Source organism: Zonotrichia albicollis, chromosome 4 (assembly GCF_047830755.1).
Source record: "Zonotrichia albicollis isolate bZonAlb1 chromosome 4, bZonAlb1.hap1, whole genome shotgun sequence".
In the NCBI taxonomy this organism is placed as follows: domain Eukaryota; kingdom Metazoa; phylum Chordata; class Aves; order Passeriformes; family Passerellidae; genus Zonotrichia; species Zonotrichia albicollis.
Window position 1 is genome coordinate 15,791,444 of NC_133822.1, and position 16,258 is coordinate 15,807,701.

At 44.6% G+C, this 16,258-nt stretch overlaps 1 protein-coding gene across 1 annotated transcript in view; it reads left to right on the top strand.

Annotated features, from left to right (window-relative positions):
- The window catches only part of CACNA2D4 (calcium voltage-gated channel auxiliary subunit alpha2delta 4), a 119,972-nt gene that overhangs the window by 31,745 nt on the left and 71,969 nt on the right, over window positions 1-16,258 (top strand). The window contains exons 15-22 of the mRNA XM_074538901.1: window positions 1,199-1,279; window positions 3,400-3,474; window positions 4,618-4,704; window positions 7,994-8,065; window positions 12,238-12,299; window positions 12,982-13,049; window positions 13,166-13,211; window positions 14,655-14,752. Of these exons, the coding sequence (XP_074395002.1) occupies window positions 1,199-1,279; window positions 3,400-3,474; window positions 4,618-4,704; window positions 7,994-8,065; window positions 12,238-12,299; window positions 12,982-13,049; window positions 13,166-13,211; window positions 14,655-14,752 (589 nt within the window). The remainder of the gene's footprint in view (window positions 1-1,198; window positions 1,280-3,399; window positions 3,475-4,617; window positions 4,705-7,993; window positions 8,066-12,237; window positions 12,300-12,981; window positions 13,050-13,165; window positions 13,212-14,654; window positions 14,753-16,258) is intronic.

Consider the following 16,258-nt stretch of genomic DNA (forward strand, 5'->3'; position numbering starts at 1 on the left):
AGCCATCAGGGAAGGCAGCAGAGCTCTGGCAGGGTGAATGGGTGATCATTTATCTGTCAGAATGATAGTCTGTGATTTCTTTAAAATACCCCATAAATATGATGCTTCTTGTTTTATCCCTTCCATTTTCAAACCAAGCCTAGTTTACAGACCTTGAAATTTCAGGCTGGAAGAGATCATTACCTTGTCTAGTCTGAATTTTATTGCAGACCTTTACATCTCACACAGATGAGCCAAATATCCTGGTTTTGGCAAAAGTATTGTTTAAGAAAGGCATCCAGGCCCAAGCTCTCTCTATTGTGGTTTTTAACTCTCAGCAAAAAACTGGTGTCTAAATTCTGCTTTTAATTTGTCTGATCTCACCTTCCTGTCGTAATGGTTTCCTCAGATTAAAAAGCCTGTACCCTTTAGTAAGTTCTTTAGTAAGGGAAGCATCTTCTACACTGCCATAAAATCAAACCTGTCTATTTTGATAGGATTAAAAAGGTTGGATTAGTTTGATGATTTGATAAGGGCATTTCCTCTGAGGTTAGAAACCCTTTAGACACTTTTTTCTGTTGCATTTCTAATTTCTCAGCATCCTTTTAAAAAGGAGACTGGTAACTTATCAGTGCTGTACAAGGTTTAAATGCTTCACCCAGGTCCTGCAAGAGACTGTGTGCCTTCTCCACCTGGGGCTGGCCATAGCCTGCATTAGCACAGCACTGCAGTGGGAGCCTGTGTGTATTTTTTCCATAGTGCTCTCCAGATGCTTATTTAAAAAACAAATCCCCTTGCCATGGAGGGGGGATTTCCTTTTTTCTAGGTAAACAGTTTTTTATTTGGCATTTGATTTAGTTGGCCCAATTTAGTTGGCCCAACCTATTCATGTTGTCAGTTTGCATTATTTTCTTGACCTTGTTGCTATTTACACATACTGAATGCAGGGGTTTGCCCTCAAAACTTGTTTTCAGTGATTTTGTGTTCCTTCTGAATCACAACAGTGAATACTGATTATTGTTGAGTATAAATACTCTTCTCCATAAACAGTGGAATAACCTCTGTGGACTTTTTGAAGTATATTAATTGGTTTTGAATAACCACTTTCACACAAGCTTAGAGGGATGGGTGAGAAACTACTAGGCAGACCATAATGTGTTTTCAGATATAAAACTACCCAGGTTTTGCTTCTGAAAATGGATTCTCCTTTTTGTTAAAGCGATCCCATGGCATTCTTCTGGGTGTGGTGGGCTCTGATGTACCACTGAGGGAGTTGCTGAAACTTGCTCCACGCTACAAGGTAAGACTGAGATCATGCACTTGGTTCCTTTGCACTGCAGAGTCACTACTCACACTTCCATGGGCATGACTGAAAAATCACTTCTGCTGCTCTGTAGGAAAAACTGTGAGCCTGAGGGAAGAGTTGGATGTAGTGGTGTGTGGTTTCCATACAGCACATATGAAATCATTCACTACTGCAAGCTTTTAGGCTGCTTCAGCAACACAAGGACTGGGTGAGCCAGTAGGTTGGCAAAAGGTCATAGAAGCTTTGCATCCTGATGGTCACCAACCTAAATCCCTCAGAGATGACAGCCTGTATTAGAAGAATTTAAGTTTTATATCCAGTTCCCAGTGGACAAGAGCTGCCATGCCAGCTGGCAAAAAATGTATTCGTTTCACTGTCAATATTCTTAGCTGAAAAGCTGAGGGCTGAATGGATTGTGGAGAGCCAACTCTCCTGTCATGCCTAGAGGTTCCTTTCTCCAGATCAGCATGATGGTTTCTTGGCAGGACAGCGTACAGAAAGTTGGCTCTCACTCATTTTGTGCTGTACCTGGATAGAGTATTTGCTCTCCAGAATTGTTAGTCAGAAAACTTTCCATTAGCTCTGTGTTCAATGTATCTTAAAAAAAAATGTTCATCCATAGGAAATTCCCCCAGAGATGTACTGTTTGGTTTGGTTTCTGCTGTAAATTTCAGGCAGTGACCCTTTGTTCAGTCAGGAGTCAACAAGCACATCCAGGGACCACCCTGAAATCTGGCAAGTTGAGCCAACATTTCAAGTTTTTGTTTTCTCTTCAATAACTATCAGACAACTACTACCAGTGAGGCAGTTGTCCAAAGTCTGATTGCTGAAGACTCACAGGACTGAAAGTGCTGTCAGAAGCTGTGAATTTCTGTGGTGCCTCCAGACATGGATGCAGGGCAGACCATTAACAGGCAGCTGTAGGAAATGATCCTGCCGACAACCCTGGAACTGGGAGTGTCAGGGTGCCTGCACTCAGCATGCAAAGCTGCCTGCTTTGGGTCAATTTTTATATGATTTCTGCATAAGAATAATGGCTTTTTATCTCCCTTTCCCCATGTCACTCAAAGGACAGATACACAATAATTGTTTTCTTCTGGACTAAGAAGGGTCACTGTTCTTTCCTCCAAGCAGTGCCGGGAAGAGAGGGGGAAAATTTTTTTATTTCTTTATATCAGCAGCAGGACATATCTTCTCAGAAACTCCTCCAACTCCAGACCAGTTTGGAAACCTAGGGTCCTCAACTTGAATTCCCTGGTACATGGGCTCCAAAAGGACCAGTTCCAGCATTCCAGACCTCTGGAGCTTATATATTAATGATTGTGCTTTTAGTGGGCTGAGAAATTTCAGCTTTAATGGACCAAAAAAGAAATTTGCTGATCCAGTGTCTTGGTTTCATTTTTGCCACACTGAGTTAAGCCAAGTGTGTTTTTTCAAAAAACTGCTTCACATAGAGATGGTGCAAGGTTTTGGTCTGAGATGTGTGAAATACAGAATTGATTCCCTGAATGCACAGACAGACTGTAAATTAGTTACCTTCTCCATTCCCTAGGTTATCCCTCCAGGATTGTCTCTGTAGGAATAGAGTTGGAACTTTTTTTTAAGATAGAAACTTTATTCATTGCTGTTTTCCTTGAGACATCTAATGTTTTGGCAAGCACAGGCTATCTGCAGATTTTTAGCAACTCAGGATGTAGTTGGAATTCGCATTATATATGGGCTTGAGCTGAGTAACTGCTCTCTTGGAAATCTCTCACAGATCAGGTCAGCCAGTGTCTGCTCTTACTAAATTTTGCTATTCCTTAAAAAGCTTTTAAGCTACAATATTCCCCATCATTGCCCATTTCCTGTGCATCTCTGCTGTGGAGGGCTCAGTCTGCCTCTGGGTGCTGATTGTCCATGCTGACAGTCAGACAGGAGAGCATATTTTTCTGAATGTGTACACAGACCACCTTTCCTGCACATCCTTTTGTGCACAGACAGAGCAGACAAATACCTGCTTTGGGATGGATTCCATTTTCTGCTGGTCAATACCTTTAAAAGGAAAATATTTCTCAATATTGGTGGTGCCTGGATGTGATCAGCACTGATTGTTGTCATGCCTCTTTCTGCAGCTGGGTGTCCATGGCTACGCCTTCCTGAACACCAACAACGGCTACATCCTCTCACACCCCGACCTCCGCCCTTTGGTACGTGGGGCTGTGCATCTGAGACCCTTTGCTGCCTTGAGCACAGGGACCTTCAGTGCTGCTTCTGATTCCTTTGGGGGTTTTGGGCTGTGAAGGCCACCAGCTCTGACATACAGGCACCCAGGAGCAGGAGGGCCAGCTGGCCTCATTGCTGAGATATCCAGCACAGGATGATTTTAGATTTCAGACAGATTCTGGTCAGCACAAATCCACGTGCTCACAGCTGTCAGCATTAGTGTGGTCACCACAAGAGAAAGCTGCTCTGAAGCCCCTTGGTGGCCCTGTCTTCAGAAAGGCAGCTTTGGCCAGGGTCACCACAGGCACATTAAACCATATGTCTCTACGTTATCCAAGCCATTTATCATCAATACACTTTTAATTAACCTTCCTCTATATTTCCTAGTATCAAAACCAATAATAACTGTCATCATCATTTCATAACCACCCCAAAACATAGAACTAACCCCCCCAAAAAAACCAAACAAAAATATAAATCATGGTCATAAATCATCAACCAATCGTCCACCAAATTTTACATTCTTGTAAAGGTAAAGTGTGTGAAGAGAAGGGACGCGCAGTGTTTCCAGGGCGGGGCAAGGCACAGCCCTTGGTGCTTTATCCCTGCAGCCTCAATTGGCCTCTCCCAGTGCGATTCACGCCTTCTCCCTCACCCGGAGATCAGGGGAATAGCCCTCTTGCGTCAGTTGGTTTTAGGTGAAAAGTCTCCCGTGAGTGCAGTTAAACCTGACTCAATCAGAAAAGATCTGCTGGTGTTATAATGTTAATGGGATTATACTCTTAGCTGCAGGGAAAAAACTGATTTCCTGCATGCAGGGGTGTTGCACTGATCTCTTTGGGGGAAGGAGGCCACAGCCTTTGCCTGTAAGTTTAGCTGTGTTCCTGCCTGTCCCACGGTGACTTCCCTAGCCCCTCACTGCCAGAGTAAAGAAATCTGTGACATGGCACCAAGAAATTCTGCCTACTGCACAAATTCTGCCTGCCTAGCCAGAGAATAAATGAGACACCCCTATTTTTCAAATTAACACACAAATTCTTAAAGGATTGGTTTAGGAATTGATGTAGCTACTTACTTGAATATTTTTCTTTTCTTTTTTCCTTTTTTTTTTTTTTTTTTAATTCCAGTATAAAGAAGGAAAGAAATTGAAGCCTAAACCGAACTACAACAGCGTAGATCTTTCAGAAGTGGAGTGGGAAGACCGGGATGAAATAGTGAGTGTCAGAAAGTGGATTTAGCCTCTTGTAGCACCTTCTTTCTACTACTTTGTGTGCCTGTATGGAAGGTGAGGGGGGCACTCCTGCTGTTTCTCTGTGCCTGACTGGCTCTGACTAACAGAGATGGGTGGTTTACAGGAGGAGAAAGCATGAAGCTCCCCTACCAAGGGCTTGTCTTCCTTCCCAGTATGAGTTTTCCTTCTCATGGAACAAAGAAGGAGAAGTGCTGGGAGGAGGAAGGAAGCACTTTGGAGGACGCTCCAGGGAGCCAGTCTGTGTGTTAGACAAGGCCTAATGCTTAGCATTAGACAAGGCCTAATGCTGTCTAAATACAAAGCCAGAGTAGGTTAGGAGTGTGGCAGTGCCCTGTGATGTCACCCACACGTGCAGTGTGTGAGATAAAGCTGAACCACTCCACTAATGAGATCAGGAACAAGGAGTACATTCATCAGGGGACTAAAGCTTGCAGTCACCAATGGTAATAAACACAGAGGATAAAGACTTGGGCAAAAGAATTTCAGAAACCACCTTAGTGCACAGGTGTGGAGTTACTGAGAGCAGTAACTGACCAGAGGGAAAAGATTAAAAGAAAAGTGAAACTCTTTTCTACTGTCTTTTGAGCAAAATCATTAACAAGTGATAAAGAAGAAACAGTCTACACCTGTAACAGCTGCACACTGCTGCTTTGCACACCTAGGACCCCAGATAGAATGAGAATATAGAGAGGTTTTATGTGGCTGGTTTTATTTTACTCAGAACTAGGAGGAAATGGATACCTAAATGACAAAGATAAGACCTGAATGTGGAGTAAGATAGAATTAGCTGAGAGACACATGCTTCTGGATTACAGGGGAGACTGCTGAGATAAACGGATCTGATGCTTACAGATATCCACTTAAACAGGCAGGACAAACACAGCAGCAAGGGGATCAAAGTAGCTACTGCCACTAGTGTAGGCCAAGTATAAAGGCAGCATCAAAGGAATTTGGGAGGGGGAAGAGCGGCAAATTGAGAGAGGGAACACAGCAGAACTATGTAATGTGGAAAGCAAGACAAAAATTAGAGGTCTTACATGCAGTGGAACCACCAAGATACAAGTTGCCAGCAGCTTTGTTGTAGGTTCACTGATCTCCTAAAAGACTTCACTCCCATTGCAGTTTTCTCTCTAACTGGAATGCCTTTTAGAGCTATACCTCTTTTTCTAGTTTGCTGTTAAAAAAATTAATCTAGGAAATGAAAGAAATCTGCTTTGCTCTCATGTTTATTTGGCTAGTGGGCTCCTGACCAAGTCAGTCTGACCAACTGACACTGACAAATGCAAATACAATACCTGAATGCAAATACAATACCAAGTGTAAGGTTTCTGTCCATAGGCAATCTGAGTAAAACTATCCAGGGGACAAAAAAGTCATGAAACCAGCATGAGAAACAAAAGCCACTTTGTCTTCCTGTGCTGCATCTTCCAGAAGAGAGAAAGGTTGCAGAGGGTGCAGAGACATTCAGTGACGTGAGCAATATCTGCAGTGTGACTTCAGCAAGTCTAGAGGCTCTCAAGATACACCCACTGCAGCAGAAAGCTGCCAACATTTCAACACTCATATTTGTAGCTATGGTATTAGATCAATGACAGACTCCACATCAGTTGCAGTATAATCTCAGCAATGCTGATAAGCAGCACATTCAGGCTGGAAAAATATGCCCAAGTGCTAATGATGTGTAATGCAGCAAAAAGCAATCCAGGAGAGGCAAGTTGGCATTGTCTGAAAAACACCAACTGGTGCACAATGGTGCAACCTGCAGCCAGGCAGCTGCAAGGGCTTGCCTGTAAAGCAGCACAGGGATATTTATAGTGTGAGGGGCAAAAAGGAGAAGGGTCAAGGGTCTGGAGGCGAGTGGCTGAGGTCTCTTGGTCTGTTCAGCCCGGAGGAGGCTGAGGGGAGAGCTCACTGCAGTTGCAGCTTCCCTGAGAGAGGAAGAGGAGGGGCAGGCAGTGATCTCCTCTCTGTGGTGACAGTGACAGCACTCAGGGAATGGCCTGAAGCTGTGCCAGGGCAGGTTTAGGCTGGGTATCAGGAAAAGGTTTTATTCACAGAGGGTGGTTGGGCTCTGGAACAGCTCCCCAGGGCAGTGGGCACAGCACAGCCTGAGAGAGCTCAAAGAGAATTTGGACAATGCTCTCAGGCACAGGGTGTCACTCCTGGGGATGATGCTATGCAGGGCCAGGAGTTGGACTTGCTGATCCTTGTTTCCAATTCAGGATATCCTGATTCTAAACCCAGAACCCTTAGCAAATCCTGCAGGCTGTCAGACCAGAACAGAGAGTATGCTGAGGCTCTGGAAGAAGGTCAAACACTCTTAGCCAAAAAGGAGTAATAGTACCAGTCAGTGTTTTCATTTCCAAGATGTGGGCCTTGGGAAACATGAGCTTCATATTCTAGGTCTGTAAATAACCCACATCAAACAGCCATAATAAACAAAACTGTGACCTTATAAAGCCAATGCAGTTGAGACTGGCTAGCACCTGAATGGAGGCCTGTTTCTGGAAATAAGGAAACAATTTGTGAATGAGTAAGTTACTTCCCACCTATTTTTCTTCTATCCAGCCTGAAGCAATGGACTTGATATGCTCTGGCAGGCTGGATCTAAAGTCAAACCTCTGTACTTGTGGAAAAATTTCCTGGATCTTTCATGCAAGAGGCTGGGAGTCACTGTGAAAATTACATTTTACCTTTGGAACCTGGGTTGAATAAAGTGGTCTTCTCACTGCCTACCCTGCTCTCATATATTCTTGCTGTTCTGTGCTAAACAGCTGCTTTGCTGCCCCTCAGAAGTGGTGCTGAATACAGCTTATAATTTATAAATCAGTTTTTAAAATGTCAAAGATCTTTGGATTCAGTCTGAGGGAGTTAGTGGGTTTCTCAGCTTCCTCCTCTCCCAGGCTCTCAAAGCACTGTGCTAATGAATTTCTGGCTGCCAAACAGTGAAGTCTGTAAGTGGGACTGGCAATTTCATAGATTCCAGATCTTTTATTTTTGCACAAAGACATATCAAGAAGCTTTCAGGATAAACTATTACTATTCTGTATCACTTATCAGCTTGACTGTCCAAAGATTCTGATCACTGCAAACAAGATTTCTGTTTAAAAGAAGCAAGACAGAGCTGGGGAGGAGAGGGAGCCAATTGTGATTCTTTCTGCCAGCCCCTGTGTGTTAATTACAAGCGGCTTTGTTAATTCCTGTTGGGTCCTGCCTGGAGACACTAACAGCAAACTTGTTCACCTCTGCAGCTGAGAAGTGCTATGATCAATGGGGAAACAGGCTACCTCTCCATGGATGTGAAGGTCCCTGTGGACAAAGGGGTAAGAAATTCTCCTTCTGTGCAGGTCACCCAGGGGAGTGGATGCTGAAAAACCACAAGGGATGTGGTTTTCAATGTTCAGCATTCCTGAGTGTGAGGATTTCATTGTTTCACCACATATATAACCCATGTGCTAAAGACATACAAGGGAACATCATTAGAAGTGCTTGTTACACCTACCAACATTCTGCTCTCAGAAAGGTACTGGAAACACCTCTCAGCTCCCTGCTTTGTCCAGGCAAAGCCAAAAAGCATGTTGGTCATTCTTTATAGGGCTGTGAAATGAATTAGACATCTTCAAGAGTTAGAACAGGTGAAGACCATGCTGAACTGACCTAGGCAGAAGGAGATTTGGAGACTGTTTTGCCACCCCCTTTCCCTACCCAAAACCACTCATGAAAACTTTGTCCCTCACTTCGTCAGGATGTGATTCTCTTTATCCAGGTCCAGGATTAAATTTCTATGCAAATATTTGCAGATGTTTTATGAAAAGTCCTAGTGAAATGGAGATTTTTGAACACTCCCTGCCAGCTCTAGGGCAGGGTTATACATCCTCCTTTGGAATCAGTGCAAAATTATCTCGTACATTTATGTTCACTGGTACTTTTTCATTCACATTTATTTAACTCTCTCGAAGATTTTGGCTTTCATCATTTCCTGTTAGGAAGTATTCCAGAGTCCTGCAAGTTACACTGCCCAGAAGTCTTCTATATTTCAGGAAAATTTTCCATCGTTTATAGAGACCATTTTTTTTCAGTGGCTGGCTGAACTGTTCCCATGCTAAGCCACAGTCAGCATTAATTCCAACAAACCAAATGCTCACAGCCACTGCTGAAATGGGGCCATTTCCTGCTGAAGACACCTCTCTGTTTCCTCTGAATGGTTGTCCTGCTAGATCTTGTCCCTACATTTTTTTTCTCTCTATTCCTGGTGTTTGTAACTCCCATGGACCTGTTGATGGCTTTGCTTTTCTTCTCCTGAGCATTACTAACATCTGCATTTGAAATATTTGCACACTTTTCAGCTATTATGATTGTTCCTGTTGACTCTTCTATAATTTCTGGTGCCCAAGTACCAGGGCTTCACTGAATTATGAAACTGTTTCCCTGTTGCTTTGCACAGAGCAGCTATTCTCTGCAGTAGGATATTTCTGAACAGGGAGCCCCCAATCTTCTTTCTGCTGTCCCTTCAATTTTGTTCTCCCTCCCACAACTGCACTGGAGCTGCCGCCCTCAATTCTGTGTTTCTTAGCTATTTTTTCCAGTTGCCATTTTTTCACATGAAACCCACTTCTCCTTTCCATCCAGCCTTTCTAATTTTAAGGGCTGTTGAGACACTTTTTTCAGTATGCAGAGAAATGTTCTGTTTTGTCTTACAGATAGATCCCTGTACAGAAGGGCTGCTAAGGCAGAGTCTGTTCCTCCCATTAGATTTTCTTCCCTCCATGGCCTCTTGTTTACTGTTTCTTTCTGTTTACAGTTCTGCAGCTGGTTCTCCTTCTATATCTTATTTAAGCCCACTTTAACTGATTTTTTTGAATAAAAGTTCATGAGAAGCTGTTTCAAGTACTTTATATAAACCCAAATATATTGAATGACCTTTATTTCCTTCATCCATTACCTTTGTTATTCCATCAGAAAAGTAATCAAGGTCTTAGAGCAAGACCTCTTCTTTGTGGGTCTAGATTGCTTCTTTTGCTAGCTTAACCCCTTTGTGCACCCTCAATAACACTCTTCTGAGTCATCCAATGCTATCTTTTAGTTCAATATTTTAGAGACATCCTTCTGCTCCCCTACCCAGAGAAAAAAGAAGATAACAAAAAGTAGCCTTGGTAAAGAGATATTATTTGTTCTATTCTGCAGCTCTGGAAGCCCTGTGAAGCACAACAGGGGACTGAGGCTGAGTCTGTGACAATTTTACTATTATCAAAATACACATGGAGTGGAAACCAGAAATGAAGCTTAGTAATTCCCACTTGTACTCTGCTGGCTGATGAAGCAGAGCAGCTTTGAAACAAAGAAAGTGCTGACAGAGCCTTGAAACAAATAGAATGAGGCACCCAGACTGTGGAGAGGAGACTTGAGTGAAGGGGATAGAAATGATTGTGTCAGCCATATAAATGTAAATACTCCACATTGATTTCAGGAGGGTATCGAGAACAGAGTGAGATAGAGAGGAAAAAACAAGGAGCAAATACAGGAGGCAGTTGTTAGGGAGTTCTAGGGGCAGAAATGCCTTCTCTTACAGCTTGAGTTCAGAAGCACTGTGACTGTGAAAGCAAAAGATAGAGGACATGGGTGGAAGTTGTGGCAAACCTCTGGTAATGGCAACAGCCAGGCCTGGATGCCTAGCACAGCATCCAGTCTGGAATCCCCATGTTCCCAGAGTGCAGGGGATGGCAGGGGATGACTCCCTTGAGCCCTGCTATGCAGCAAAGTCCTAAAGTCCTGCCTCATCATCCTCAGCCCCACTTGGCTCAGGGGTGGCTCTGCTTCTTTTCCATGCCATGGGTAAGGGGTGGTACCTCCAGCTGTCTTGGGGCTGCCTGAGCACTCACCAGAAGAGGGGAAAAAAGGAGGAGCAGAACATGCCCTGCTAAAGGAAAGGGTATCAGGGTAGTGGGCAGGTCTTTTCCATGCCTTCCTGCCTCCATCATCAGATCAGACAGGAAGAAAAGGGGGGTTAATGCCTTTTGTACCACCCACCGCCACCAAAACACCACCAGGTGATATTCTCTGAGGGTACCACAGCCCTTTGGGAGATCCTGCACATTAAGAGAAATAACTTCATGGGAAGGGTTATTTTAAATTGGAATGGACCGCCCAGGGAGGTGGTGGAGTCACCATCCCTGGAGGTGTTCAGGAGAGGCCTGGACGTTGCACTCAGTGCTGGTGGTGATAACTCAAAGGATGGGCTCGGTGATCTCAGAGCTCTTTTCCAACCTCAATGATTCTGTGATTCTGTGTGGTCTTGGCCCAGCAGAAGACCCTGTTGTTCAGCAGTACAGTGGCAATGCATGAGAGGGGTGGGAAAAGGGGCTAAGCCACGTGCCACCTCCTCACCTACCAACATCCTGAATGCCCATCAGCACACTAATGATATCCCCCATCCCTGTCAGCACAGTGAGCACAAACTTGGTGCACTGTGGAGCTGGAGCCCTCTGTGCCTCACTCCCCTTCCAGGGCTGCTCAGCTCAAGCAGATTAGAGCAGGCATGGCTTTCCCTGGGGAACACTGAGTTTTTTGTGTTCCCTCCCCTGTCTCCCACACACATCCTCTCACCTCGTTCTCAGACTGGGTCTAGGATTTTAAACATATTAGGGTTCATATACTGGCATAAGGCTTGGATAGAAACTTTCCAGAAACTTTTCTCCTTTGGAAAAGCGTTCCACTGAAATCAACACTTTCCTACAGGAAAAGGCCAGTCTGGCAAACAGATGAAGTTCTGAGGCAGCTTTCAATAATCTGAAATGTCTTCAGTTGAAATGTCAGTTTGAAAAAAAATATTTGCGTGCGAATCAAAATGGCTTGGATTTGAAACAGCACTTTTTTTTCCAAATTGAAAATGTAAATTTTTTTTTAAACTGATTTTTTTAACAAAATTGGAATATGCTAATGTTTTGTCCCACTTTGGTGTGAAAGCAAATGTCAGGAATATCAGCATTTCCCACAGGAGTGGGGAGACTTGGCCCTGGTTGCACACCCACACAGAGGATAGGTTTGCCATTCTGCCTCTCCTTCAACTCCACTCCTCCTTCCTATCTGCCCCTGAGCCCCCCTCCAGCTGGAGATGATGATGATGATGATGTGCAAAGCTGTCAGGGCTGCTGTGTCTAGCAGAAGAGCAGCAGGGCCCCAGCACATGTGCTTGGAGGGGGCGAGAGGGAGGGCAGCTTCCCCCCAGCCCTTCCTGCAGCCAGTGCAGGAGCCCTAGGACAAAGAAAGGTTTATCTGCAGCCCTTGTTGGAAAGATAGAGTGGCTGCCTGGATCCTGGAAGTCTCAAGGTGCTGGATATGCTGAATACTGCACATTCACGCCAGCCTCCAGCCAGCCCCAGCAGGGTGAGAGGTGTTGGCTTTGCTCAGCCTTGGGGACATTATCCCAGGCCCCCATCACCACTATGCCCTTGCTCTGTCAGAGGGTCTCTCTTACTCATTCATTCTCTTATTTCAGAAACGAGTTCTCTTCCTCACTAATGATTATTTCTTCACGGACATCAGTGGCACACCCTTCAGGTGAGCAAGGACTTGTGGCACCAATGCAGTGTATCAGAAGTCTGAGCAGCAGATCAGTTCCTTCTCTTCATAAATCTTACTACAAGACATGAGTAGAGCAGTAGGAATAAATGACTTCTTTGTTCCTGTTGCCATTAAAATATTATTTGGGGTCAATTCAAAAGGAATATTATGATTTACCTGAAATTCAGAGTCTGACAGCTATACCTTAGGTAAAGCATGTTGTTTTATTTCAGAGAAATGAGACAGCTTAAATTTTCATTTCCACTGAATATGGTTTATGGTACTGGTGTATGGCTTTAAAAAAACCTCAACATTGCTATACACTGAAAATTATAAAACAGCAAATAACAAATGAAGGAAATTGTGAGGTGGAGGGGAGGGAGGGGGGTGTTGTTTTTTTTCCCCCAGCTGAAATGGTTTGAAACTGGCAGATTTCAGAAATGTTATCATTGACCTGAACCTACAGTGTTGGCCAAAAAAATTGTCACCAGCAATGCCTCATAACTCTGCAGACAGTTCCTTAGCCCCCTGTGCTGAAATCGGATCTCACTTAATCCTCTTCCGATGATGTTCTTTTCTTTAATAGCTGTGGAGGGAGTTAATGTCATTAAGGGTTGTAACTGCAGGCAATGGCACCTCTCCTTGCTGACAAGCCCTCTGTTTCCCCTCTTGCCTGCAGCCTGGGTGTTGTGCTGTCCAGGGGGCACGGGGAGTACATCCTGCTGGGGAACACTTCCGTGGAAGAAGGTAGGTGAATCTGAAAGGGACAGGGGAGCTACCCTGAACGTCACCAGTTCTCCTTCAGAGCCTCTGTGTGTCTGTCTGCTTCCTCACTGAATACTCCATGTTCTCTCTGGTTTCAGGTTTGCATGACCTGCTCCAGCCAGACCTGTCTTTAGCAAACGAATGGTAAGTGGAGGAAATCCTGTCAGCGAGACAGGACTTTGTCATGGTGTTTGGGCAAAGTTCTCAGCAATCTGGTTTGAGTTCACCACCCTCTGTGCCTAGGGAAAAAGCGGTGCTGTTCAGGGGCTGTACCTGCAAAGACCTGATTGTCTCCAGGCAATTGACTTTCCCCTCTTCCTTTGGGAGATTCCACCAAGACCTGGCACATTCCTCTCCAAAGAAACAGCTGAGATTTATCCTCAGTCTGCTGTGCTCACACTTACTTTGTTCCTCCTCGAATTGCTCAGAATATGTCAGACCTGTTAGGAAATTTTGTTGCAAGCTTGGTGAGAGATTGAAATGCTTTTTTAAATCCTAGTTTATTTTTGGTTGGCATCCTTCTGAACTGTGCCTAGACCTAACTTCTAGTGAACATGGAGGTGATTTATGACCCTTATTTCAATAGCAAGCAGAACTTACAGTTTTGCTTGGTTTGGATATGAAACAGGGTGAAGCACGGCACTTTCCATTTATTGCTGTGAGGTTTGGGGTTTTCATGAACCCAACATTCAGTCCCACTCAGTCACATGAACCCAGGCTGTATCAAAGCCAAAATAACTATATTCAAGCAGCCCTGCACCCCTCCTCACCTCTCATTACGCTGTCAAGTTTCACAAGCAGCACATTTGAGACACAAACAGCGACTTCTCCTTCTTCTACTCCTGACTTCAGGTGTCAGCTTACCACACTTTACATATTCATTTCTCTTGGACTTTTCTCATAAATCACTCCTTTCAGCCCCTTTATGACTTTTAATTCTCTCTTATAACCCCTTCCTCTCCCTTGTCCTGACAATGGAGCAGTCAAAATTGGAAGCTGGATTAAAAGACTGGTTTCTTTTATAGCACAGAGCATTTCCTATACATCCTTTTACCTTTGCCAAACTGTGTCCTGAGGCTCCTGCAGTTCTGTCCCCGTGGGACAGCTTTTGTTGTCACCATATCTCACTGCAAGACCATTCCTCATTGCACACTTTGTTCCTCTGTCTCTTACTTTTTCTGCTCCTAGTCTGGTCTCATGTTGCACATGACCCTCTGCTTTTCAGGTCTCTCCATCACACTGTCATTGTCTACACAGGCACATGTACACATTTTACACAACATAACACAGGAAACTGCTGGCAGGATTTGGAACAGCTCAGTTGTGTTGTGAGCTGATGCTGGAGAGCACAGCAGCCCTGCTGAGCACAGCAGGCAGGTTAATTGGTGTTTGGTTTAGTGGCAGGGTTTGACTTACAGCCACACTGTTAGCTTTAGAGTGGGCACAACATGCAACAATGTAAAAGTAAAGACTTTGCAGACCAAGGTTTCTTGCTGACTTTCTTTTCACAGTTATTATCATCCAGGAGCCTTTGTTTGACTGTGGTTTCTCTTTGCCCTTTTGGGTTTGTTCTCCCCTTCCCACCAGGATTTACTGCATCACTGACATTGATCCCGACCACCGGAAGCTCAGCCAGCTGGAGGCTGTGATCCGTTTCCTCACTGGAGAGGAGCCTGACCTGGAATGTGAGTCCCAGGCACTGAAAGTGCCCTGCTGGGGTCTTCCTGTACCCATCACAAGGGAGAGGGGACTGTGACAACTGATTGGTCTCAGGCTGAGCCCCTGTGGCACTTCTTACACAGGCAGGACTGAACTCAAGGCCAGATCAATTCACAAGTGGAAATGAGCTGAGGATCCACCTCCTTGTCTCCATCAGAGGATTTTTTTCCATTTCAAAGCTGACACATAACTCAGCCTTATTGGAGGTCTCAGCACAGGAAATACTGGAAAGTGGAAGGCTTGAATGGAGCTTGGCAGGGGCTGCACTCCAGGTTTAAGACTGACTGGCCTAGAGGGGACAATGGCAGGAGAAGCCAGGAAAAGTGCTGAGACAACTCAGTTTCCCAGGGACACCAGGCATCATCCTCCACGGGCTCACGGTACCCTCTGGAGAGATGGGGTTTTTTCAGAACAAGGATTTTTAATTTTGTTTTCCAAACACAACAAGTAACTGATCCAAGAGAAGAAAAATGGTTACAGGATTATTATCTTTCCTGCTCCCCCTGCTGCTCATCCCTTGCACCAGGTCCCATTCTCCTGCAGCTGATACAGCACCACTGAAGAGTGGGATCTCTATGGGGGCAGAGATGGCCAGCTGTGCATGGGAATTCCTTACAGCAATTTGGTTTTAGGATGTCCTTCAGCCCCCTTAGTTGTGCCAAGTACAAGCTTTTGTATGTAAGGCTGCACCTCAGAGGCACAAACCTTTGGCACAAGGATGGGAATCTCATAAAAGCAAAATCAACTGTAATCCACTAATCCTTCCTCTCTTGCACAGTGTGAGCAGAGCCCTCCTGGCTGTCCTTGGAGTAGGCTGGAAAGAGGAGATGTATGCTTTGAAGAGGCCAGGGAGGAGGAAAGTTTCAGGAGAGCTGACTTGGAGAAAAATGCAGGCTTGGAAGTGCTGTGGAGGAAAAACAAATATGATTTGAACACATGAATCCTAGACGTGGGGGGCCTCAAGAGGGAAATATCTCATGGTGGGCTCTGATTTTGAAGCTTGAATAAAAACAGCTATGGAGAGAAGGATCCTGAAATCTATGGCAAAGAAATTTGGGAGAGCTTGAGCTAAAACATTAAGGGACAACTGGAACATCAACCCAGAAGGTTTCAGTGCCAGAAACACTGAAATGGTGGGGTGGCTCCATCTAAAACAGCACTGAAAGGAACATTTCTGGGACATGATGGTCACCATGTTCTCACAGATTAATGCAAGTAGGGCAATACAGAAACAAAGCAGGTCAAGTAAATGGAGTTCTAGGGCATGTCATTTAGCACATGACAATACCTTGAACTTTCCTAATCACTTCTTAGCTCCAGTGCAAAGTGGATTAGACTGGTAACCTGCACTGTCTTGAGCATCTGGTGAAAACCAGGACAGGAAAATGTTTTGTGACTCACAGGAAGGAAGGAGGGCAAACAGAGAAGCCAGTGAGCAAAGGGACAGAGTAGAAACCATAAAAAAGTCTCTA